Genomic DNA, 27,682 nt, shown 5'->3' on the forward strand with positions numbered 1-27,682 from the left:
ATATTTACACATCTTCAAGTCAATTATAATAAAACAAAAATATAGTAAAATTATTTCCTATTACTCAATCGTTTCATTTAGCTTAGTTAATAATTTAATGTACTATGTAGTCAAGTCATTAATTAAAACTGATTCATAGACAGATTCATAGCAGCCGTCAACTGTCGACGGCTGCAGTTGTATCTGCCGTTAGCAAGTGCCGTTCGTATGTAAGAAGCCTAATTTGTTCGGGTTATAGCAATTCCATCAGACAGGTCACAACAATGTTAGTCTGTCCGAACAACTTATGACACTTATGAATCAATTCCTCTGATGGTACAAAACAATGACATTCAGGCGTGTCATGATACTTGCTTATTTTCCGCTTACTCTCTTTTCTTCGTTCGCTTTTTCCTTTCCGCTTAGTTTTTCCTCTCCGCTCACATTTTTCTCCTCGCTCACTTTTTCCTCTCCGCTTAATTTTTCCTCTTCAACGATGACTTTTTCAATGAGTCCGTCAGTCCCCGAGAGGCGTATCATGTCTCCAGTTTGGAACATGTCAGTGGCGCCGAGCGCTCCCACTATACACGGCAGCCCGTACTCGCGCGCTATTACCGCTCCTGTAAAATTATCAGATATTGACGGATTATGGCGATATATGGCCGATGTTTGGCACGTATAATGACACTAAATACCATGTCGTAACATGGCTTCACCAGAGCCTCTAGCCAACATGCTTTTTAATAGCTTTTTCGGCGATTCTAGAGGACAACGCCTTGATTATGGATCTGGTGGCAGATGGTAGGTAGCCGGCAGGAAAGTGTCGCAAAATTCTTATTGACATTATCTCTTATTTCTAATATCTACATTTAGTTTGACCCCCCTTAAGATGTGACGTTAAATTATTATGTGGATGACCAATAATACTCAATGATCTCACTATCAGTCCACCCAGCTCGGTGACGATGCCGGCGAGCAGGGGGAAGTACGGCGACCACCCGATGTCCGTCGAGTGCGTCAGCAGCACGTCGCCCTGACGCAGCAGACCGATCTGACATGACATTGTGATGACTTAATCATGATGCCTCACCGTGCGATATCAGTCCACCCAGCTCGGTGACGATGCCGGCGAGCAGGGGGAAGTACGGCGACCACCCGATGTCCGTCGAGTGCGTCAGCAGCACGTCGCCCTGACGCAGCTGACCGATCTGTCATGATATTGTGATGACATAATCACGATGCCTCACCATGCGATATCAGTCCGACCAGCTCGGTGACGATGCCGGCGAGCAGGGGGAAGTACGGCGACCACCCGATGTCCGTCGAGTGCGTCAGCAGCACGTCGCCCTGACGCAGCTGACCGATCTGACATGACATTGTGATGACATAATCATGATGCCTCACCGTGCGATATCAGTCCACACAGCTCGGTGACGATGCAGGCGAGCAGGGGGGAACACGGCGACCACCCGATGTCCGTCGAGTGCGTCAGCAGCACGTCGCCCTGACGCAGCTGACGGATCTGACATGACATTGTGATGACATAATCATGATGCCTCACCGTGCGATATCAGTCCACCCAGCTCGGTGACGATGCCGGCGAGCAGGGGGAAGTACGGCGACCACCCGATATCCGTCGAGTGCGTAAGCAGCACGTCACCCTGACGCAGCTGACCGATCTGACATGACATTGTGATGACATTATTAATTATTATGCAGTACTTAGCGTAAGTTCAAAAATATAAACCAGTGCTGCACTACCAGTGCTCATAATGTTACGTATCCAACGCCATATTGCACTGGGAACTACGAATAAACTGGGAAGAAAAGTGTGTCGAATAAGTAAAAATTTTTAGAATAAAGACATCCAAAACAAAGTCAAATCACATTTACGTCAAAACTAAGTCACAAACGTCAATGCACTGGCTAGTAAACTGGGTTTTAGTTCAGAACTTGCACATTACAATAATATGGAAAGAATGGACACTAAAGGATAAACCATACCTCACTCAAGTCCTTAACAACACACGCTCTGGCCACCACCTCCCCGCTGCAAGCGGTGGTCCCGGCGAGCCGCACGCCCGCGCCGGACACCGTCACCGCAACCGGCGCCGGCTCCACCCACCCCCGGTTTATCTCAGCGAACCTCAGCCTCTCCCACTTGGGGAAGTACTGCTGGCGTTGGACGGCTCTGGAATTATTGTTATCCAGATATAATTATTATAATACGTAGGTCACACTGAAAGTTTTGCGTAACTTAAAAAAACGACGCGTTATAACCAAAATATTATGTTTATTGCTTTTCAAAATACTCTCCTTTACATTTATGCGATCGAACCATTTTTTAAAACAGGAGGACCACAGATCTGATGGCATGTTTTCTACGTGCTGATTGAACGCTATCACTGCCTCTTCGGAGTTGGTAAAAGTAAAACCTCTCATTAAATCTTTAATTTTGGGAAAAATACAGAAATCACAGGGTGCTAGGTCGGGGCTATGTGCAGGATGGGTGACGAGTTGTGATTTTTCGGAACCTAAAAATGACTTTGTTTTGTTGGCCGTGTGTGAAGAGGCGTTGTCATGGTGTAGGAGAATGCGGCTTTTTGGTCGTCTTTCGCGAACCTTTTTTAATGTCCTGGGTAAACAAATGGTAGAATACTACTCAGCATTAACACTCTTTTGATCTCCAAGTGGAATTGTACAAATGGGATCCGTAGTTCAGAAAAAAAACGCGATCATTTTCTTACCAACGTTTCTCGCCTGCCTCACTTTTGTTGGCTTGTTCTCATTTTCGAACTCCCACGCACAAGATTGCTGTTCTTTTTCGGGTTCAAAACAACAAATCCACGTTTCGTCTCCTGTGAAATTGTCATAAACAGCATAGAATATCCGTGTGCGTGCTTCATTAGCATCTGTGAGCACCATTCCACGTGAGCCCGCTTCTGCTCCGCTGTCAGTTTATGAGGGGTCCAACTACAACAAAGTCTCCGAACTCACAATTCTTCGTGTAATTTTTTTTTTAATTTGGCTCTTACCAATCCCAAATAGTCCTCAAATTGTCTCATAGGTAATCTACGGGTTTTCTTCAATTAGCCGCTTAACAGTAGCCACATTAATTTCGTTGACGGCAGTTGAAGACCGCCCTTCACGAAATTCGTCATGTAAAGAAACTCGACCTCTCTCAAATTCAATATACCATCTCCTCACGGTGCTCAAATAAGGTACTTCCCTCCCAAAAGCATTTTGAAGACGAGCAGCACAGTCTTGCGGAGAGAGATAACTTTTAAAATCATAAAAAATCATCGCTCTAAAATCTTTTCGACCTAATTCCAATTTCGTTGCGTACGTAGAACTTTGATGCGTGATAAAAAACAATTGACAAATGATTTCCCGCCAACTTTTTTTATATTGCTAGGAAGGTTGCAACGTTTAAAAAAATATAACATTCAAAACTCAAATAGTTCCGATTAGCTAGAAGTGCAAAACTTTTAGTGTGCCCCATGTATAACTCTAATAAAAAAAACTCTTTGGGCGTTAAAAGAGCAAATAATCCCTGTTTTTGAGTTGCTGCACTAGAGCGTATTATGCGGCATAATGCTAAACCTTAAATGTTTCAACTACAGCAAAGCTTAGCACAATCGAACATCACCTCTCACGTGTTAAAAAAAACTCACATCTTCAACAGCGCCGGATCTCTATTCTTTATATATTTCCTCAGTTCATGTACCCTGAAGAAGAACACCAAGTCCGGGTGCGGTATGTACCAGCGCTTCACCAGCACTCTGCCCAGATTGAGAGCAGCTAGCCTCACTTTGTGTACTGCAAGTATGAGGTGAGCCTTAGTAGACTCTCTGTGACGAACTGCTCTGTGGCAGAGAGGCACGATCCAACGGAGGACTTTGCTGAAAAAAGAACTTACATTATAATCAAATTAAATATTATCAAGTAGAGAGGGAGCTGGAAGTGTACGAGTATTGTGACGAACGCGACATGAATACTTACTTTTTATAGTTAATTTAAATTGAGAATGGCTGCAGGTTTTACTTGTCTATTATTGCTATCTCACATTGTCTCTTATGATTTATTATTTTGGCTTCCTACATAATTTTCTATTTGTTTAAAGTTTAATATAATTTCTATCCTGTCCAAGCTGTGCAGTTCTTATTTAGCTGAACCTATCACAAGTATAGTTAATAAATATTTCGATCCCTTCGAATTTTCTCTACCATTTGAACTTGGAGTCCAATTTTATGTCGGAATTTATAATCTTACCGCGTACTGGACTTCTGCGGCGTCTTGAGCGAGTTGATGACGTCGTCGCTGGTGCGGGCGGGTTTGGGCTCCTGCTGCGTGGTCTGCACGTGCATCAACACCCGCATGAAGTCCTCCGGCACCAGTGCCCAGGGTTTCGTTAGCGGATCGAACTGCAAAATAGAAGTACTTAGGTTGCGCACAACTATAAGATCACTCGCCAAAAACGGACCGAGGAGTGAACGTGGCGGGTGCGCCCATGCAAAAACCGCTTTTTAGCCGTTATTGGTGGATCAAGAAATTACGGTTACACGTTACTGCCATCGCATAGTTGTGGGCGGCGTATGTTAAGTGTAAAAGGCAGAAATTATTATTAATAGAGCGAAAGAGTTAGACTTACCTCCATTATAGCTCTATGGCCGTGGTCGTCTAAGAACAGATTGACATCGTCGTATACAGGCGGCAGGTTATATTTCAGCCATTCCATTGCGTTCTTGGGGTCCTGTTTCCTGAACTCCTCAAGTCGTCCAAACCCATCGATCTTTCTCGCAATCCTCGCTAGAATGTTCGGTACTTCCGCTGATAAGACATCACCTGAACTCAGCAACATGCTGACTTCGTTACACTCTACCGGAGTGAAGTCTGCAACAAAAAGTTATTACGTTTGTGATTTTTTGTTTCTTTAATAATTAAATTAAATAAAACAGTATCAAGATTCTTTTGGTGCCAAAACAAAGACATCATGTTACTCATAGCAAAATTTTCGTGCAACATCTAGTGAGGATACAAAAAGAGGAAATTTACCTGATCTCCCCTCCAAGAGAATGCTCATAGCCAGGAACTGCGTGAAGGTGCTCCCGGTGGTGGTAAGACCGTGGTTGTGGAAGAACTTGGTGATCTGTTTGTCGGTAGCGGCGATGGCGTCTAACAGAGTTAACGGGTCGTCGCTGGATGTGTCGATGCTCATGGTGTTGACGTCGCGGATAGTGTTGTTCATTGCCCGCTTTGATAGTAAGATTATCTGTAAAGAATGTGATATAATGTTACAATGACCTGTTACGGATTTACTAGCATTAGAAACATCAAATATGTGGATGTATATACAAAAGAATTGTTGCCCGCACATTATCTGTCACAAAATGTTAATTATTTCGTCTATTTATCGTATCTTTTGCCAATCTATCACAATAGCACTAAACAAAAATGGAGACATCAGACAGCAAGAATAATATCGATAAAGTCCCTTTTAAGAAAAAGTTGAAAACTTCAGTTTCATCAGATGTGAATTAGCAACAGTGCAACATTAGTTCCGTGCGCTGCTCAGAGATGTCGCCATACGCTATACGTCGTGGTGACTCGTGAGGTAAATCAGTTTCACGCTTAAATAACTTTGATTTGATTGCTTCTGTCGTAAAACCTCGCTGTTGGCTGTGCAGGGTCGTGGACTCCAGCTCTTTGGCACTATATTTCCCTCTATCTCTATATTATAAAAATATTAGTTCTAAGCGCTTCCGAGAGTACGCGCTATACACTACTTACATCGCGCTATCTCAGTATCGCTTTAAAGGCCCTGTATTCCCAGAAACGGACGATTTTCAAGATTTAATCAGATAATTCTTGTACTGCATTAAAGACAAAGAATGTATCTATTCTTTGTTTTTAATTCAGTACAAAAATAATCTGAAAATTCCAAATAATTTGGACATAGTAAGGCAATTTCGTTAAAAGAAGAGGTAACTTTGCGATTTTTTCTATCGAGTGAAGTTCATGATATTGTGTAATGGAATATAAATTCCACTGTGTTAGATCCTTAACTAACACATATATTTTTTCAGAATTTGAATTACTATATTTTTATGTCTTTTGTCACTTTCAAATCTTGAAAATCGTTCGTTTCTGGGAAAACAGGGCCTTAACTAACCTTCACCATGTCGGACAGCGCTACGATTCTGTCATAGAACCGCGGCTGTCGTCGGTGCAGCGCGGTCGCGATGATGTCGTCGTCGGCGACCTCGTGCCCGTGGATCGCCATCTCCAGCATGCGGATGTTGATGTCCAGCTTCTTGGGGACTTTGCGGTATACCGTCTGCAATCATTAAACCCGCTATAAGTAAGCTGCTATCATACTCAATACATTTTGGCTGATACACTCTCAGCATCTTAAATTATTTTTAGTAATTTTAATTTGATATCAAGAATGTGTAGCACTCAAGCCATGGTTTGACCACACTTAAGAAAAAGCCTCCCGAGTAAAGTAAAATTTGACAGCACGTATTATTGGTGCCGTTTCTGCACAGGTGCAATCTAAGCAGCGCTTAGTAAGCACGAACTCAACTAAGTTATATAAATTAAAACAGCATCCCAGGATGATCCTAAACATATTTTACGTTAAACACAAACATATGTTTACAAAATATGTCTATGACATAAAGTTAATATACCTAGCGGAATAGAGCAACAATCTCGAGCTGTCAAACGAAACCGAAATTGGTTTTCATCTGTATGAAAAATATGTGTACGTATACACTTACACAAGCATGATTAAACATGACTTCTATGAGATTAAATGGGCACTGTCCAAAAAAAATCACATGTACTTTTTATTTTTTTTTTCGTTAAAATAGGGTATTTTAAGAATATAAATTAAATAATTTTAAAATTCATTGGCTAGTTTTTTCTCAATAAATTTTTAAAGTTTCGCTCTGACGTCATCATCGGCGGCCAATAATTGACCTCTGCAGTATGTTTTTTCCTTTCAATCTTATTTATAATGGCTGGTTCGTCAAATGCAAGTTCTCATTATGTGAAAGCTGATACGAGAAGCTTACCAAAAGTTCGAAACGTAATGTTGGTCGAATTTATTGCTAATTTAACGCCATTGAAGGTCAAACAAAGGTTAAACATATTTGTTCAAAAATATAAGTAACTAATGGGTATTTTTTTCGTTTATATACAGAAAAACGATCACTGGCCTTATTCCTCGAAATGGTTTTGTAATGAGCAAAATTAAAAAAAAATGGACAATCCCCATTGTCAACGTGCGGCACGTGCCGTATGACACGTCTCTTTTTACCACGCAGTGTTACTGATAGTGACATCTCTCTTGCTCAGGCCTTTGTTTCTCTATTCCGCTAGGTATATTAACTTTATGGTCTATGAGGGTTATTTAGTAAGCTTTGACAACGTCAAAATGATAACTTAATCTGGCATCACTTCACGAACGGATTCTTGCTTGCTTTATTACTTTATACCTATAGAAATTACCTTGTATGGTAACTTTCAATGGAAATCTGTTTACTCACACTATATAGCGCGAGGGTACAACGGTTGTGTGTGAACATGATAGTGGGGTCGTAACCGTCACCGTTCTTCCGCACCATCTTACCCATGCCGACCTCCATAGGCATCATGACCAGGTCGTAGCCGAGAGGAGATAGCGGCTTGGGCAGGACCTGGAAAATAGAAAATTACATTTCATTTCTCCAGCGGTAAAGGTTAGATAAGGTGACCTATTCGCTGTCTGTTCTGTCTGTCAAAGGTTCACTGCTTTTTAGGGTGTCTGTCTGTATGTCTTCAGGCTGTAACTCAAGAACGGTAATAGCTAGAGAGTTGAAATTCACAGATCATGTATTTCTGTTGCCGCTATAACAACAAATACTAAAAACAAAATAAATTAATTATTTAAGGGGGGCTCCCATACAACAAACGTGATTTTTCAAACATTTTTTGCTCGGTATCAATGATGACAACAGATCGGCAGTTGGCACTTGCATTTGTCATCATGGCATTAATAGGCTTGATGACTATTTTTTTTTCTTATTGGTAATTGAACGACCCTTAAAAAATAGAAACATCGCTGAAAGAATGACTCTGATAGCTTAAAAATTCACCAAGATATGACAATTCAAACATCTCATAAAATAGACCTGCCCGAAACGCTCCATACAAAGTGCTACGAAAGACTGACGTCACTCTTTCGTAGTTTGTATGCATCGGGAGAGAACTTTGTTCGATAGGTATATTAAATATTTTATGAAAGTGGTTTTATAACAAAAGTTGCTTTTAATTGCATAAGTTATCGAATGGTATACAAATATTAAGAAATATAATTGAAAAAAAAAATCGACTTAATTATCCAACTTTGAAGGCGCATAACAAAAAAAATACAAATGCTATCGAGCTGAAATTTTGGGAACACTTATTTTTTACCGTGGTTTCTTTATTTTATTAACAAAATTCGCTAATCTTTGACCTTGTCATCATCCCTATTGTATTTATACTTTAATAATTAATAATAAAATTTAAATAAAGTTAATAATTAAGGGGGGTTCCCATACAAAAATCTAATTTTTTACTATTATTTCTCTATAATGGTGCGGAACCCTTCGTGCGCGAGTCCATCTCGCACTTGGCCGATTTTTTACGCGAATATGTGCCAATAGACTTCAATTATTAAAGCTCTCACGTCGAGGTTCACGCCACCGAGACGGACAGTTGACGTGTCTGCGATGAGGCCCATTACAAATTATTTACAACATTCGAAGCTTGAGTCTGATAAGAAGAGGAGGGAGAAGAGATCTTGATCGTGCCCGGAACAATGCCTTAGCGGCGAGTGGAGCACCATGGGGTTTTAGTGGGTAAATACTAAATACTAGAGGGAGTCCCACACACTCCGGCCGATATCCCCAATCCGCTGGAGATGCGCAAAGCATTTCCCCATGCAAAAAAAAGGGTCTGACAAGAAAATGTTTACTCAGATAAACCGGATGCAGGATAGCCGAGTAGTTTCCTTACCAAACTTGTATAGCAACAAAAGCTCGCAGTATAACTGAAATCAAATTCAAGCCAATCTAAGCTTTCCAACCAATGGCGTAAAAAAGCAAAGGATTTTATTCATAAAGACCAGATTTAAAAGACTTAATATCTCGATGTTTTATTGCTTTGACTTAGGGCCAGTTTCACCACTTCCTGATAAGGCTATCCAACAATTAACTTGACGGATCAAGTATGGAGAATATGTCAAAAAAGTTGTGAATAGCCTATTAGGCACTTTGTCAGAAAGTGGTGAAACAGGCACTTAATATCATACAATTTATAACTTACATATCAAGAGAGTATTAAAAAGCGAAGTGACAAGATTCTTCTTTGCATTGCTCTACTATCGTAACGGCTGCAGACCTACCTCCCCAGTATGAGCGAAGGTCAGCAGCTCGTCATCAGACATGATGGGGCAGTCGGCCTCGTGCAGCAGCTCCTCCTCCGTCCACCGCTCCAGCGACGTGATGGGCCGCGCTTGCAGCAGGTAGATGATGGTCTGTTCATGATGGTTAACAGTGGGATAACAGTAGACCTACCTCCCCAGTATTAGCGAAGGTCAGCAGCTCGTCATCAGACATGATGGGGCAGTCGGCCTCGTGCAGCAGCTCCTCCTCCGTCCACCGCTCCAGCGACGTGATGGGCCGCGCTTGCAGCAGGTAGATGGTGGTCTGTTGATAATAATTACAAAACTACAAATACAAAATACAAAAAAGATGCTGGTTAACAGTGGGAATTCAAAACTTATTTTTTACTTATTTTATGGTGTCAGAAATTGAAACGACCTCAAGAGAATCACACCGGGAATTCTAAATTTTGACGCCACGCAACTGCGAGAAAGCAGACTGTCTTATTCATAATCTACGTTATGTTTGGGGTTTGTGCTATTAAAATCAGTAAAGCAGTTTCTTTATACTTCTCGTTTTCGTTATTGACGAGATTAGCATTTAGCTAACACGAATTTGACACATTTCGACAACAAGTTTAAAAACAATAATTCTGGAATTTAACAAAAAAATATTAAAAGTAAAAACCTTAACTTTTAAACGTTATACTCACATCAGTAATAGCCCACTCGATATCCCGGCCGGCGCCCCAGAACATCTCCTGTCTCACTCCGAGTCTCGCCAGCTTCAGCACCTCAGTGACGGACAGACACGGCTTAGTTCTCTCCGCTGCGGGTACGTCCTCAAACTCCACGGTGTTGCCAGATGTGACCACCCTTTGGGCTTTAGAGCCGAGCTGTATGGACGCTACTTCCAGATCATCGTTAAGTCCACGACGCACTATGTATGTGTCCGGTTCCACTGCGCCCGATACTACACTCTGTAAAAATTCAATGAGACTAGAAAACTGAGTAAATTGTCTCAGGTATACACTTTTTGACTGTCTATACGGTCAAAATATCGAACCATGTCAATATACAATGTGTCCCGACACCGGTGTCCGATCCTTTAATGTCATGATCTATGGCATATTTTATCGACAAATTGGCTCTTAACCTGCCAGTACTTCTGACCAGTACTTCTCATGTAAATATCCCATGAAGATAAAAAAGGTCTAATTTGATAGCTAAACTTGTGGACTATGCTTACACAGGCAATATGTTATAAATTTCGTGGAATTAAACATAGAAAAAAAAAGTTTAAGAAAAAAAAATTGTGTATTTTTTAATTAATTGCTTTTTGTGAAAAATCTAGCGCATTAAACTGGTTCTTTTTTGTTTTAAAAAGATAGAGAAGGTTTTCATCTTAAATAAATTATTTACTTCAATGCTCTAAGTCAGATAGTTCAGAAGTTATAATGATTTTCCTGTGAAGTATAGGTCAGATAAGTATGAAGTCAGACAAATATTTTTTTTCAAAAGATGGAGAAAAAAAAATTTCAACTCATGATTTATGGCATATTTTAATGACAAATTGGCTTTCAAACATTTTTTCTGCTGCCCCCCTAGACAATTTTTTTTTGACATAAGTCGTCGCTTCGCTAGCGAATACTAATGTCAAATTCATACATTGGTAGCGTTAGCGTTAGCGTTTTGCCACTTGTCTAGGGGGGCTGGTCAGATTAGTGTGAGAGCCCGAGAAAAACTAAAGTGGCTGCCATTTTACAACCGTGAGAGAGAAAAAAAATTGAGAGCCAATTTGTCGATAACATATGCCATAGATCATGACATTAAAGGATCGGACACCGGTGTCGGGACACATTGTATACAGATCTAGAATCATCTATCTCACCTCTCCCAAGCCGTAGTTAGCTGTAACGAGCACCCGCCCGGGGTGACCGCGCTCGGGGTGCCACGTGAACATCACGCCGGCCGCGCGCCCCGCACACATCACCTGTACGACTACGCCGCCGCCGCACAGACAGGCCGCGCCGTTTTGACTGTAAATTACAAGCTTATTACCACAAAAGAACACGTTACACGTTACAGCTTGCTGATACGCCAGAACAACTAGAATTGTGTCATTCTGACTTGTATCATAGTGTTACGGACCTACGACATATAGTGCCATCTAGCGTCAAACCAGCGAAACTTATCGAGTGAACACAGACAACATGAATCCCCTACTTGATACTAGATGGCGTTAGGTGTTCGAGAACATGCTCGAACTTTGTAGAAACATTCCACACTTGTTTACTTGTTTGAACTTTCTGGAATTCGTCTCGCCCATATAAATAGCCGCAGGTAGACGGGCCAGAATTCAGTTCGATACGAGCTATCATCAAGGCGACTTCAAAGTGAGAAACAAGTGATCAAAAAGTGATTCTAGTGGAGCCTACGACTTGGTTAGGACCTAGGACAGTGATAGTGCTTGGTGTTTGGACTTAGTGCTTTGTGTGACCTAGTGTTAGTGAACAAAGTCTTCAAAAGAGTCAGCAGGTCTTTCTCTCCGAATCCTTCGAACCCTAGCACGTAACAATATTACATCTAGAGCAGCGCGCTATTATATATGCACGTACCGTCTATAGCACGCGCTGGTGAAGGCGAACATGGAGGCCCAGCAGCGCACCGCCCCGCTCAGTACATCACCGTTACTGACACACCCTAGTATTGTGTCGTTCTGACCTGCCGCCGATAGCGCCTCGCTGTCTTCACCCACCGCTGTAAAAAAGGATAATACACATGTTGAGCAAGGGTTGATAGAAAACGTGTAGTAATGTAATTAAGGGTGCGACTGCACAAATAGGTGTGACAACACAAAGCGCCAGAACTATAAATGTGAAGTGTCGCAAAAACTTGACATAGAGAGACTTCATGTTATAGACCGGGAGATGGTGACACAAAATACTGGTAATTTTTACCAGTATGGCGGTTCTTCAGGGGTCTAAAAGTTCAAAAAGAAAACAAATTGAGATACTACTTATAGGAGAGAGCCTTATAGAAAGCGTGTAATGTTATGTCCTACTTACTAGGACATAACAAAGAAGTTGTCTCTTTTTATGAAATAAGGGGGCAAACGAGCTAACGGGTCACCTGATGGAAAGCAACATCCGTCGCCATGGACACTCGCAGCAACAAAAGAGCTGCAAGCATGAAGCTAATATAGAGAGGAGCTGGCCTAAGCAACTGTGCACTGTGATTTTCAACTAGGTCCTGACGTCATCATTGTGGGCGGGGCTTAAGTCAGTACACTTTCAGCGTTTGTCAGGTGCACACGTAACGAGACTCCCAATAAATTGGTGTTTTTTGCGTTTTTAACAAGGAAAGGATGAAGTATTGTGTTTTACAATGTCGAAAATACTCAGACAGACGTTCTGATAATATACATACTATCACATTTCATTTGCAAATAATTTTAAATGTAATTTAAATATAAAAGTTCTAGAACATTTTAGCTTTCAGCGTTAACTATACTACTTGACACTAGGTGGCCAGACCTTTGAAAGATAATACAGACGTAAATGCTTATAATTTTGCATAAGTTTATTGCAATAATCATACTTGAATACTAAAAACCGTTATACACTTTGTGTTTAACGGTTGTGTTTAAAACTGTTTTAACACATTTAATAGCTAAAACCATACTTATATAGCTTTTATTATCATATTACTTATAAAGCGCCATCTGTCGTCATCTTGGATAACTATTTTGAACGTAACAAATATCCAGGGCCGTATTTAGAATTAAATTATTAACCGACTTCCAAAAACCGAGGAGGTTGTGTTTTTATTAAGTATCGCAATGACAGTTTGTTTGCTAATGTTGATTGTTGACGCGCGCGGCTGATATTTTGCCAGCCGTAGGGTCGACAAACAAAAACGTTTTTATTTGCGGAAATTTCTTTTAAGTTTTTGTTTTAATTTTTTTGTGGTAATAATAGGTAATACGTGATATTATTATAGTAATTGATTAATACTTCGATCACAGTTTTCAGGGTGCTCTTATGGGGCTTGAAGGATTAATAAAATAATAGCTGAACCACATTCATTGATAAAGTATTACCACAAATCTTTTTCATGAAAATTTTGGATTCGCTCAAAAATAAAAAAATTAAGTACTTAACTGAAAGAGTTGAAGCTGCCACGGGGTTGACCAAAAATAAGGTAATACCTTAAGGTTGGGTTGCACCAAAGGCGTAGTTAAAGTTAAAGTTATGGTTATAGTTAAGGCAAATTTAACTTTAACTTTAACCTTAACTTTGACCGGAGAAATTGACAGATGACAGCTGGTCCAACAAGGTTATAAATGAACGTGGGCGGGGGCGCTGCTGGTAAAGGAGTACTGTCAAAAATGGCGTTTTTTGTATGATGACAGCGTTAGTTCCTTTTTTCGCCACGCGCATTTAAAAGGATTGGGATATTTTTATAAATTTCTGAGATACGCCGCGCGAACCCTTGGTCGACGCGAACTCTTCGCAAACGACGGGTTTCGCAGATTCGCGTGGCGTACCGCAGAATAGGGGTTAAAACCTTGTCGAGCTCTATGGTTATGGTTAAATATGGCGTCTTAATGGCGTCCATTTTTAACTTTAACCAAAGATTTGACATTTTGCATTGTAGTTAAAGTTACAGTTAAAGTTAGTTGGTGCAACCCAGTCTTAATGTACAGAATTGGTGATTACTTACCTATAAATTAATGTTATCAGAAAATTTTGCTAACGCTACTTTTTTAGCAAACAAAACTGTAATTGCGATCCCATTCTGATCGCGCGTGGATTATCATCTACTCATGCACAGTTTACCATCGAAGAAACTGATTCATAGCCCATAGGCCGCCTCCCCCCTACCCTATTACCTCTTAAAAGGCCGGCAATGTACCTGTAGCTCTTCTGATGTTGCGAGTGTCCATGGGCGACGGAAGTTGCTTTCCATCAGGTGACCCGTTTACTCGTTTGTCCCCTTATTTTACATTAAAAATCGGTCAAAATACTAACCCTTATTTTATTAATTGAACTTATTATAATTAATAATATACATTTTTTTAAGTTCTGAGTACATTCCATAATATTCAAGAATATTCAAGAATTTTGACATCTAGTGTAAGATAGCTGAACTACGTAGTAACATCAACATCGACCTAAGCTAGTAGTTTTGCTTTTAGCCGATAGATGAAATATTGAAAAGTGGGCGGAGCTTGACACCCCCTCACCCCGCAAATTGTCACGCGTCGTTTCTTAAGGAAATTCGATTACGACACCGCCTCTCTATATTAGCTTCATGGCTGCAAGTGCGTTGCCGGCCTTTTAAGAGGGAAAAGGGTAATAGGGGAGGGAAGGGAATAGGGGAGGGCAGGGAAGGGAATAGGCTAGGGGATTGGGCCTCCGGTAAACTCACTCACTCGGCGAAACACAGCGCAAGCGCTGTTTCACGCCGGTTTTCTGTGAGAACGTGGTATTTCTCCGGTCGAGCCGGCCCACTCGTGCCAAAGCATGGCTTACCCATGTAAATTTCATATCTTTCATATATAATCGGTCTGCATATTTCATATAATAAAAGTGTTAATAAAGATTTTTAGTGAACATTGTATGCCAGATATTGTTGAGTTTTGTGGTTCCGCTAAATAATAAACCATAAGAATGGTCAAAGATTGTCTCAAACACGTGGATTTAACATTAAATACGTAAGTTTTGAACAACGTTTTTTGGGCTTTTCAATCGGTATTTTTGTAAGCTAAAAAGATAATTTATAAGTTTTTTAATCCCTTATTCGTGCAGTTAAATTATTAATCCTATCACGATATACGAAGTATTTTATACCTGAAGATCTCACAGCGAACCGCAGTTCCGGTCCGAAGCCCTGTTCTGCCGCCTGTCTCCGCAACTCAGCGAGATGAGACAGAATATCCGCTTTCACGTCAGACGCTATTTCCGTCGAGACGATCAAATCTACAGCACTAAAATATTTAAATAAAGATTAAATAAAGTTTTAATTTATCACTACATAATAAAATGTAACAGAATGAGCAAAAATAATCGAATATATTTGTCGTGAATCATCTAATTTGCTAACAATTTTGACTATCTTCGTTCTCATGGAATTCAAGAAATGATGTATGTACCATCGAGGAAATTAATTCCTAAGCACTTGACAGACTAACATGATTTGGTCGGATCATGTCAATTCAATTTATTTATAACTAGACGACACCCGCAACTCCGTTGCGGCAAAATTCGTTTATCGAGCGGGAACCGTAAATGTTTCCGAGATAAAAACCATCCTATGTTCTTTTCGGGACTCAAAGTATCTCCATGCCAAATTTCAGCAAAATCGGTTCAGCGGTTCGAGCGTGAAGAGGTAACAGACAGACAGACAGACACACATTCGCATTTATAATATTAGTAAGTAGTAAGTATTTGTGATCTGTCGGCTGGGTTTCATTTGACGTAACGCGACCAAACTACGTAGGTCCTCCATCTGCCTAGGAATCAACTTCTCTGATAGTACATACAAAAAGTAATTTTACTAGCCAAAATCTTTTGATGCAATATGTTAAATACTCACTTTTGGCACTTGTCCTTAAAATTGGACTCTTCATAATCCACGTTAGCTGCTTCAATCGCCGCTATAGCTTCTTTAATCCTCGGGTTTAATTCTAATTGTTTCTCCAAAGCGCGGACCGTCAGACAGAATCCTGGCGGTACTTTGTAACCCTGAAAATATTTTACTTCTATAGTTTACTTACAAAACAATGGTATAATTACAACTGAATGCCCAACCTCCTCCTCCTGTAACGAAGCGAGCAATGCCAGCGAGGCGCCCTTTCCCCCCACGTAGTCCGTGCAGGCGGCGGCGCGGTCACCCAGCGAGACGCAGTACCCCACAGCCCCCGCTTCGGCCGCGCTCAGCCAACGCAGTATTGGTTCGGGCGCGATGGTTACTGCCGGCTCGCATTTTGCTGGAAGAAGGAAATTACTAAGAAATTTTGGTTGACATTGACAATTATTCGATATATTAGTCGCGGCTTTTCTAGTGCAAATTCATAAAGATACCTACTTTCGTAAGTGAGTGCGTGCGTGTATGCGTACGTGAGTGCATGTGTGTATGCGTACGTGAGTGCGTGCGTGTATGCGCACGTGTGTGCGAACGTGCGTGCATTTGATTTCTAGTGTTTTATATTATAGATTGTGCGTGATTTCTACTTTGTAAGCATCGTTGTTTATAGAGTCTGTCAAGAAAGTGAAGAAATTAAAAAGTGGCAACATCGTAGTGTCATCCCTTTCAAATCAATCTAAGAAAAAAGTCACTTTTTAATTTCTTCACCTTCTTGACGGACTATACGTGTTTACTTCACAAGTAAACAAATGACTTTGGATGAAATAACTACATTTACTTGCAGCCTTTCATCAAAGCTTATCTTTGTCAATGTATTATTATTATCCTTTCATTATTTCTATACATATGAAAAGGAAGGCATGTAGCCCCCGCAATATCCCACATTGACTATCTCAATCCACATACCTTTCTGATACCCTAGATACAGAACTCCCGTGCCAATCTCCCCATTGATGCTAACTGACACGGTACGGAACACGTCCTCGAAGTGATGCGGCGCGCCGTGGTACACTCGACCGCCATCTTTGTGTATCTTCATCACGATTTTGAAGCTTCTTTTGTATGCTGAAAAAAGTAATAAATCTATACTTATTATAAAACAAAGTCGCTTTTTTCCCTCATGTCCCTTTGTTCTTTTTAATCTTTAAAACTACGCAACAGATTTTGATGAATCTTTAAGTGTTAGATAGCCCATTTATCGAGGAAGGCTATAGGCTATATTTTATCACGCTAAGACTAATAGGAGCGAAGAAATAGAGGAAAATGTGGAAAAAACGGGGAAAATTATTTGAAAGGGCTAACTTGAACGCGCTAATCTCAGGAACTGCTGGTCCGATTAGAAAAATTATTTCAGTTGTAGATAGCCCATTTATTGAGGAAGGCTAAAGGCTATATTTTATCACGATAAGACTAATAGGAGAACGTGGGGAAAAAACGGTGGAAATTATTTGAAAGGGCTTATCTCCCGAACTACTGGAGCAATTTTTATGTTATTTGGCACAGATAAGAAGTAGACCATGTGAAGGATTCTCTTCGTCTATCTAGGTTTATCTATATATAGGAAAGTCTATCGATTTTAATCATTTTTCAGTGGCTATATATTTAATACCCGTGCGACGCCGGGGCGGGTTGCTAGTACGTAATATATTTGTATTTTTCAAGTGTATTTTTTTCACAAAAGTTTATCAATTCAACTTTGTAGATTGATTGGTTTGTTTCTGGTGTGATTGAAGTTGATAATATATTCACTAGCGCTTTTGATTGGCTAGCGTAAAAATATTATCCAATCACCTCAAAAATAGTACGTAGTAAAAAGTCCGAATTACTGGGCATAAAATGAGTCTTATTTTAATTCCTATTATACGGTATCTTTTTTTAATTCCTACTATGCTAAAGCATACTATCTTACCATCAACATTTATAGTGTAGTTCTTTGGTATCTCGTTTGGAGTCTCACAGAAGTCAGACATATCCAATTCACAGGCTTCTAGTGGCTTCACCATGAAATTGGGAAGTCTCACTGATCCTGAAATACACCTGTAAGATAAAAACGTTCAATCACTTGATATTATGCAATATAAGAAGACATAAATAGATAAATTAATAATGGTTTTACTTGTGTGAAATAAATTGATAAATAATGAAATTGTGTCACTCATACGAATTTGTTGACATCTCATTTATCAAAATCGAATCAGGTAAATACTCTACATCACATAATATTATTTTCAACTAAGTAGCAACTAAGCAAGGGTGCAGTGCTGCCAACTGGTATCGCTGATTCGAAACTTGTTTTATTTTATTTACTTGACGAGTGGTTCTTGCACGTTACCTAGTCACAGATACTGCCGTGTCTGAAACCTAATTTAAAATGGAAACACTGTCTAAATGACTAGTAACGTACTGTGTAAAGTCATTCTTATAGGAGCTCGCGCGTATGTGCACAGCGGTGCCATCTCGGGCCGCTACCACGATGTTGATGGACCGTCTGAGAGTCCTGTGCTGGGACCAGGCCCTCTCTCTGATCCCTCGCACGCGGATGTACTCGCTGCGGTCTGGTGTACCGTCGCCGTTGTACGAGTTCACTCTACCCTGGACGACACCGAACTGCATCCAACTGCCGCCGCCTTCGTCACATTTGCTCCTGGAAATAGGTCGTTGTTACGTAAATAGCCGTGTAGCATGTAATGTATTATCAGATACGGTATTAATCGTACAAGTGGCACTTGCACTTACTGTCTTACACAACCAACTTGCCAGTTGATACAGTATCCGAGTTATACATGCAACACTGCTGAGTACCCAGCTAATGAAGGCTATATAGCCAAGTTTCTCTGGTTTAATGATGGGCATCCCTACATTATATACGGCATTATGTAATGTAGGGATGCTATCTATCTATCTATCTATCTAAGGATTAAAGGTGAGAGGAAACAAAGTGAGAATTTCTTTTGAATTTATGGGCATTGGGCGGCCCCTGAATGACATGACCATGGTGTTGGTCTGAAGAGTTTGGACTTGTAGAGTTATTAAATAAAAACGACTTGTCTCCTCCGATGCACGAAGATGACAGGGTCACGAAGATGGTAGGTTCACGAAGACGGCAGGGTCACGAAGACGGCAGGGTCACGAAGACGGCAGGGTCACGAAGACGGCAGGGTCACGAAGACGGCAGGGTCACGAAGACGGCAGGGTCACGAAGACGGCAGGGTCACGAAGACGGCAGGGTCACGAAGACGGCAGGGTCACGAAGACGGCAGGGTCACGAAGACGGCAGGGTCACGAAGACGGCAGGGTCACGAAGACGGCAGGGTCACGAAGACGGCAGGGTCACGAAGATGCAGGCGGCTTCAGGATCTTGATAGTTGGTAGCGTCACATTTTCCAGTCAGACTTTGGTCGCAGGGTCGCCATGAAGAGTTTGGACTTGTAGAGTTATTAAATAAAAACGACTTGTCTCCTCCGATGCATCTTTATTAATGATTAATCTCACTTAAAATTATTACTTAGCTTATTCTACTTGGGTGGTACAATAATTATTAAGAAGTTACGCCACAATATTCGGAACAACGTTGGACACATTGGGAAATAAGCATAAAGTAAATATCATACATTAAGCTATACCAATACTATACTATAATATATTATAGCATAGTATTAGAATATACTAAGATATAATTATCATACTTCAGGTCTAAAGTCTAAACTCTAACGTATTGTAATCGAGTCGAATATCACGAATTTTTATTTGCGAAATTCGTCATTACATCACGTCACATCTGATTTTTACAACCGTTCGAGCAGAGGGCGGTGCAGAGTTATCCACAAGTCTTTGAGATTTATAATATCCATCAGAAAATCTGTATTAGAATAGATTATTCTCAAATCATTTTGTGGACTTTCACTTACAGCATTTGTGGCCAAAACGTGTCCCTCCACGGCTCCAACGCCAGGGTCTGCGAGGCGAGGTTCTCGCTCCAATCGTGAGGGTGGCGGATCACACTCGTTGCTGATGTCCAACTGGAAATAACAAAGTCAGACTAATCTCCTCTAAAGGAGTATTTTGTTAATTTTAATGCTGTATACAATTATGAAATAATAAGTACCTAGGTAATCAGTAGTTAAGGAAATACCGTAGGTAGGTACTACCTACCTACCTGCCAGTAGGTCCTAAACTTAAGTGGTGCTTAGAATCGTTCATAATATGAACAACAGAAATAGACTTACAATACGAAACTGATAACAATGGCTAACACGTCAAAATATATTATCATAACTCTAACTAGAACACTAGATTTGGTAGAGCAAAGCTTAAAACAAAAAAAAAACGCTCTTCTTCAACTATTAAACTCTACTCACATGAGATTAAACGTGACATGTTGTGTAGTGTTGTCGTCAACTCGTGTAAGGAGGCCGTTGTACAGAATCCTCAGCCTGTTATTCGGTTCTAGCACCTGTATCTTCAGTCCGCCGGCGGCCCAGCAGCCCTCCACCTCGTTCCACATACACACTGCTGTTTCTGGATGCTCTGGAGGTAGAAAATGATTGAGTAAATACTTAATAATTATTGAAAACAATTCAAATCTTTACTAATAATAGACTATTGCCACAAAAGATGTTTGGTTACTTTCTAAAAAGGTTATTGTCATAAAATATGTTTTGTCCTTGTCTACTTTTCAAACCGCCAGCCTTTATTGCTAGAGTCCGGTCGCGAAGCGTGTAGAAATTGACCAATGGCTTCTTGATAGTATCTATAGTCTATACTCGTGTACGAAGTTACGAACATTTTCTATCTATAGGCTATAGCCATATCTTTGCGCGAGTAAAAGAGAAAAGAAACAATAGTCAACAAACTAATTTATATTAATTGTTTTGAAACTGAACAAAAATACTTACGGGGCAGTTGGTAAATAGCATCAGAGAGCTTCACAAACACTGTGACTTCAGCAATATTCCTCTTATTGCACTGTTTGCGGATGCCCAGGACGATTGTATCACCATTCGGTGCTGAAGCCTTGATGGTAATATCGTCCCAACCTTCCATAAGCTCCGTTGATGGAGTGTCCTTCAATTCCATCGTGGGAAGTTTCGACCGCCATCGCTTTACTGCGTACTTCGCTAATAGTACTTTCAACAAGTAGTTCCATCCTAAAACCATGTCAATAACATGTACTTATAACTCAATGGACAATAACAATATTTGTGAAGAAAATGAAAGTCTCCTTTTTGGGGAAGACGGATAAAAATCATAACACTTCGACGCATGTACACTTCTAATAACTGTACCTAATGGTTCATGCAGCAACAAAATAGTCGTAGACTTATTACTGTTTGTCTCTTGACTCTGATACGAACTACTTGAACTAAATTGCCTGTCAATCGATTGATAATGTGCCTGATAAGGTACTCAGGCTCCAACGTCAGGCTTACAGCTTGAGATGAGCGTTAAAATTTGCTGCTTGAGACAATATATAGAATTGTCCAAGAGTATTGGGCATTGGCGTTATTTACAATAATTATTAATGTGGTGAATTTCATTTTATGTCCATAGTAAAACTTAGAGCAGGGGTCACCAATTAGTTTCGCTCGGGGTCCATTATAAGAAGTAAAATGACCTTCACCGTCCAAACATAAAAAAATAAACAATGTTATTACGGAAATTACAATGAGAAAAGTGTCAGTTTTTCATTGCTTGTTTGGAGTGAAATTTGTGCAAGCTATTGGATCCTAGCCTCGATCCTAGAGATCAGTAAGTCGAGACCTAAATTTATTTTTAACGAAGTTCATCTGCGAACATGCTTGGTCCGCACACAATGAGTCGGCGGTCCGGATGCGGACCGCGGTCCGCCATTTGGTGACCCATACCCTAGAGTATATTATACATTTTTGTGGAGGCTCTCGTTTATTCAGAAATGAAGGTAGTGCAACCAGATATTTTTGTATGGCATACTAAATTATTGATTGCAACATAAAGGAGTACGGACAACTGCACTTCATATGCAGCTCTATACTTTTACTTTAGTAGAAAATAAAAATACCTACACCTACCGTGGCATTTTATCGAAACAACTTTTGCCCCTTCGCTCACTCATTAGTAATTGATTACCGTGATTACATTTTTATCATCAAAAATCCAATAAGTAATTTATTTATAAATAGAATTTAAATAGATTGAGTCCTATCAGAATGAACTAACAACAATATTGTACCTTATAAAACACTTCTATACCTAGGACAGACTAAGGTCTACCTATCTTCAATCTTCATTAATTAATTATATTATTAGTAGTAAAAATAAATATGACTTGCCTAAACGTCTACTTTTAGTTATTACATATTTTTATGATAGTCCAAGAGAAAGATTTATTTTATATCCTTCTTCATAATATTAACACCAAGAAACATAGATATACAAGAAATATAGACACACATACGTTATATTATAATACAATTCCGGTGATTAACCACAACTCACAACTATAGCTTGTCCATAAATGAACAGACCGTAATATTAGCTTTATTACGTAGTTGCCTCTCGGCCAATCATATTTAATGACTCAAGGTCCAGCGCAATATCAAGATCAACATATCTTAATATATATATTTCTTGTGTGCGTGTGTATGTGACTGAACTCCTCCTAAACGACTGGACCAATTTTGATGAAATTTTTTGTGTGTGTTCGTGGAGATTCGAGAATGGTTTAGATTTACAGTTTGGTCTACTGGAAAATGTTTTTTCAATTAATTTCTTATTTATAAGGAGTTGTTGATTTTGGAATGTTTTACATTAGATCCGGCGGACGGCGCTATCATCGCATTCAATATTATTCTATTTCAATTTTAGTTTGTCCTGACAGATGGTGCTACGATTAATTTGAAAAAAATTTTGTTATTCAATTCATGTGCTGATTAAAATATTAAATAAATAACACATAGGCTACAATTTTAACCGACTTTCAAAATGGGGGAGGTGTTATGTTCGTTTTCTTATATTCAACGATTACTCCGCCGTTTGTTAACCGATTTTCAAAATTTTTCTTTTGGTATATAGGGTATCATCCCAATTTGGTATTATATTCAGAAAAGTGGTGATCTGATGAAGGATCCATAAGTAATCGAGGGAACTCCTCAAAACTTATAGGGAAACATATGGTGACTTCGGTTTCGTGAGAAGTATTCTAAGCATATGCTACCAACAAGTAAGATTTTGCACCGAGATGTACCTGTAGCGGTAGCACGGCGACCAGCGGAAATGCGAAAGTATGCACAAACTGTGGAAATAAACCTAAGGTGCCGTTCCGATCTTTTTTAGTTCCGAATAATTCAATTAAAATGCCACTTTATGACACACTATAGTATATGTCATAATGTAGGATATTATTTGAATTTTTAGAACTATAGTCTGTCATAAAGTGGCTTTTTAATTGAATTATTCGGAACTAAAAAAGATCGGAACGGCACCTTAAGTTTATCTCCACAGTTTGTGACTATAGTCTGTCATAAAGTGGAATTTTAATAGAATTTTTCGGAACGAAAAAAGATCGGAACGGCACCTTAGGTTTATTTCCACAGTTTGTCCATACTTTCGCATTTCCGCTGGTCACCGTGCTAGCACTACTGGTATACCGTGGTTCGGAAGGTGCTGAGAGAATTCCTGATTCTTTATAGATACAAGTTTGGGAGTTTCGGCGTTGTTTTAAGAACAGAAAGCATATGCTACTATGCAAATTACATTCTTCATCATCATCATCATCATCATCACTACCATATTATACCATTTCATAGTCTTTTAGATCGAGACTCGAGTTTGTCAAGCGATAATTAAAAAAAATCTATATCTACCTAATATTATAAACCTGAAGAGTATGTTTGCTTGAACGCGTCAATCTCAGAAACTACAGGTCCGATTTAAAAACTTATCTCAGTGTTAGATAGATCATTTATCGAGTAAGACTCATCATTTATCGAGAAGGTTATATTATATTATTACTCTAAGACTAATACGACAGAAGAAACTCAGGAAAATGTGGGAAAAACGGGGGATATATTTTTTATGGGAAAATGTACCTACGGATTCTGTAAAATTTCTAATTTACGCGGGCGAAGCCGCGCGGGACATCTAGTGATTTTATAATACATTGAAAACCTGTTTTAACATACAAATAACATATCGATATAATAATATATCATTGTATATCGATAACATACCGATCTGTTAATCCATACTTCCATACTAATATTATAAATGCGAAAGTATCTCTGTCTGTCTGTCTGTCTGTCTCGCTTTCACGCCAAAACTACTGAACCGATTGCAATGAAATTTTGTACACAGTTATTCTAGAGTCTGAGAAAGGACATAGGCTACATTTTGATGTGGGAAAATATCTTATTTCCATGAAAATATCGATGAAAATTAATTCGCATTGCGCGTGGCAGCGCTCATCCCGGGGGTCCTGGGTTCGAGTCCCGCAGGCGGAACAAAAAGTTTTCAATGTTCCTGGGTCTTGGATGTGTATTAAAATAAAATTTCAAAAATCTAAAATGTATTAATTTATGTATAATACTAGCTGTTGCCCGCGACTTCGTCCGCGTGGACTTTAGTTTATAGTGCGCGGTGTCAACAAAATTTGTGTCAAATTTAAAAACTTTTTAAAACCCTGGTAAGTGGTACCCCTCTTAGGGCCGCGCTACACCGGAATGGCAGCGCTGAAAGTGCTCGCCTCGCCGCTGCCATTCCGGTGTAGCGCGGCCCTTAATTAATCAAAATACCCAAAAACAGCTGTGCAGTGTGCACATAATCTATACTAATATTATAAATGCGAAAGTATCTCTGTCTGTCTGTCTGTCTGTCTGTCAGTCTCGCTTTCACGCCAAACGCCAAAACTACCGAACCGATTGTAATGAAATTTTGTATACAGATAGTCTAAAGCCTGAGAAAGGACATAGGCTACTTTTTTACTGGAAAAAAGGGTTGTAAGGGGGTGAAAATGCGTAAATTTGTTCAAATTAAGTTAGTTCCAACAATTCATAATAGATGGCGCCGTGCGTCTTCTACATCGCGCTGACGCTTGCTCAAAAGTCTTCCTATAAGACGTGGTATCATCTTACATTTAAGTTTCGATTTTTTTCGATTGTTATATCTATTCTACGGTATTAAATAACTCAGTACTTTATCTGTGCAGTGACGTAACCTTAAATCTATCAATGATAAATAGTTTATGGGTAAAGTTGTGTAATTGGAGGGCTAAATAAGCTTTAAAATGTGGCATAAAATATAAAGTTTAATATAAAAAAATGAAATACTTATTGTGTGCACACTGCACAGCTCTATTGATTTAAGGGGTACCAGGGTTTTTTTATAAAAGCTTTTGACACCAATTTTGTTGACATCGCGCGCTATAAACTGAAGTCCACGCGGACGAAGTCGCGGGCAACAGCTAGTACATAAAATATGTTTAAGATTTTTGAAATTTTATTTTAATACACATCCAAGACCCAGGAACATTGAAAACTTTTTGTTCCGCCTGCGGGACTCGAACCCAGGACCCCCGGGATGAGCGCTGGCCACGCGCAATGCGAATTCATTTTCATCGATATTTTCATGGAAATAAGATATTTTCCCACATCAAAATGTAGCCTATGTCCTTTCTCAGACTCTAGAATAACTGTATACAAAATTTCATTGCAATCGGTTCAGTAGTTTTGGCGTGAAAGCAAGACAGACAGACAGACAGACAGAGATACTTTCGCATTTATAATATTAGTATGGATTATAAAAAATCCAGAAATATATCGATGCAATGAACATTTTAGTTCTAATACGATTCAACAGATGGCGTTTTATTTTTTACTTTATTGTAACATAGAACTAATCATACTTATTAGTTAGTATGTTTTTGTTTATAGTTTTTAATACGTTAGAATATTATGTTTAATAATATAATCACTTGGTATAATAATAATCAATCTATCTTATCTTATAGAACTCCTACTGCATTTCTAATATATGTGACAAGTTGACAACAGAGGGCGCTCTAAAATAAAGGAGTTCGAGTGTACCGTGTTGGCCTATATTCCATCCAGAAAATATATCAATGCAATCAACATTTTAATTCTAATATATGAAAACAGATGGCGTTTTATTTTTTACTTTATTATTGTAACAGAACTAATCATACCTACTTTACTATATAATATTGTTTTTATTCATAACTAGCTGTTGCCCGCGACTTCGTCCGCGTGGACTTTAGATTATAGCGCGCGGTGTCAACAAAATTTGTGTCAAATTTAAAAACTTTTTAAAACCCTGGTAAGTGGTACCCCTCTTAGGGCCGCGCTACACCGGAATGGCAGCGCTGAAAGTGCTCGCCTCGCCGCTGCCATTCCGGTGTAGCGCGGCCCTTAATTAATCAAAATACCCAAAAACAGCTGTGCAGTGTGCACATAATCTATACTAATATTATAAATGCGAAAGTATCTCTGTCTGTCTGTCTGTCAGTCTCGCTTTCACGCCAAACGCCAAAAGTAGCTCTGTCTGTCTGTCTGTCTGTCAGTCTCGCTTTCACGCCAAACGCCAAAACTACCGAACCGATTGTAATAAAATTTTGTATACAGATAGTCTAAAGCCTGAGAAAGGACATAGGCTACTTTTTTACTGGAAAAAAGGGTTGTAAAGGGGTGAAAATGCGTAAATTTGTTCAAATTAAGTTAGTTCCAACAATTCATAATAGATGGCGCCGTGCGTCTTCTGACGCTTGCTCAAAAGTCTTTCTATAAGACGTGGTATCATCGTACATTTAAGTTTCGATTTTTTTCGATTGTTATATCTATTCTACGGTATTAAATAACTCAGTACTTTATCTGTGCAGTGACGTAACCTTAAATCTATCAATGATAAATAGTTTATGGGTAAAGTTGTGTAATTGGAGGGCTAAATAAGCTTTAAAATTTGGCATAAAATATAAAGTTTAATATAAAAAAATGAAATACTTATTGTGTGCACACTGCACAGCTGTATTGATTTAAGGGGTACCAGGGTTTTTTTATAAAAGCTTTTGACACCAATTTTGTTGACATCGCGCGCTATAAACTGAAGTCTACGCGGACGAAGTCGCGGGCAACAGCTAGTCTAAGATAAACCAATAGTAATCTTTGGAACTCACCCGGTTGCCTGTAGTTCTTAGCGTTCACTTTTTGTTTCCTCACGATAATCAAGTAAGTAACCACAACCGCGGTGAAGCAGCCCGCTTGGAGCAACACATCGAACACATCCATCACAAAACACATCCAAACAGAAGCGAGGGGTGATATCAAATGACTATTTAATGTATTTTTGATTAGTCCAATTATCTTTTCGCGTAGTTTATCTCGTATTACCCGATAGTGTGATTACAACAAATCACACCTGGTACTATACTACATATTTAATAATTTTTCGTAAGTTTCCTTATCAAAGTTCAATTCGGGTCATTATTTTCTTTCAACGCGTTTATTGACTTATCATAGTATGACTTGTTATCAACTATATTCACTTTCAAATTGTTTTGATCTTAATATTATCGTGCAAAGATCTGTATGGGCTGCTACAATGCTACTAATATAACTACTTAACTAATATAAAATAAAAAAAAATAATATAGAT

At 39.4% G+C, this 27,682-nt stretch overlaps 1 protein-coding gene across 2 annotated transcripts; it reads right to left on the bottom strand.

Annotated features, from left to right (window-relative positions):
• Nucleotides 1-19: 19 nt before the first annotated feature.
• LOC121730382 (uncharacterized phosphotransferase YvkC-like) lies at nt 20-27,531 on the bottom strand. 2 transcript variants are annotated; one of them, XM_042119400.1, is made up of 23 exons: nt 27,204-27,531; nt 20,938-21,189; nt 20,401-20,569; nt 19,951-20,061; nt 18,447-18,686; nt 17,952-18,079; nt 16,949-17,107; nt 16,207-16,385; nt 15,992-16,140; nt 15,247-15,383; nt 12,010-12,151; nt 11,283-11,430; nt 10,105-10,371; nt 9,585-9,716; nt 7,533-7,682; nt 6,152-6,316; nt 5,035-5,251; nt 4,631-4,872; nt 4,252-4,403; nt 3,654-3,881; nt 1,984-2,170; nt 1,541-1,658; nt 20-599 (listed from the first exon to the last, which is right to left on the bottom strand). In XM_042119400.1, exons 1-23 carry the CDS (start codon nt 27,325-27,327, stop codon nt 355-357), a joined length of 4,041 nt encoding a protein of 1,346 aa, XP_041975334.1. In that variant the 5' UTR covers nt 27,328-27,531; the 3' UTR covers nt 20-354. The 2 variants fall into 2 exon arrangements, with proteins under 2 accessions (XP_041975334.1, XP_041975335.1); XM_042119401.1 differs by lacking the exons at nt 19,951-20,061; nt 20,401-20,569; nt 20,938-21,189; nt 27,204-27,531 and having other exon boundaries at nt 24-599; nt 17,952-18,068; nt 18,447-18,549.
• Between the last annotated feature and the right edge of the window lie 151 nt (nt 27,532-27,682).

The sequence above is a fragment of the Aricia agestis genome, chromosome 9 (assembly GCF_905147365.1).
Source record: "Aricia agestis chromosome 9, ilAriAges1.1, whole genome shotgun sequence".
Lineage (NCBI taxonomy): Eukaryota > Metazoa > Arthropoda > Insecta > Lepidoptera > Lycaenidae > Aricia > Aricia agestis.

Bases quoted from the DNA above. Each gene is read 5' to 3' on its own strand.
- LOC121730382 (XM_042119400.1), bottom strand. From the start codon at position 27,327: ATGTGTTTTGTGATGGATGTGTTCGATGTGTTGCTCCAAGCGGGCTGC. The intron at 17,108-17,951 runs GTAAGATAGTAT...TACTTTTTTCAG, and splicing joins CTACACTATAAATGTTGATG to CATACAAAAGAAGCTTCAAA. The intron at 9,717-10,104 runs GTGAGTATAACG...TATTATCAACAG, and splicing joins TCGAGTGGGCTATTACTGAT to ACCACCATCTACCTGCTGCA.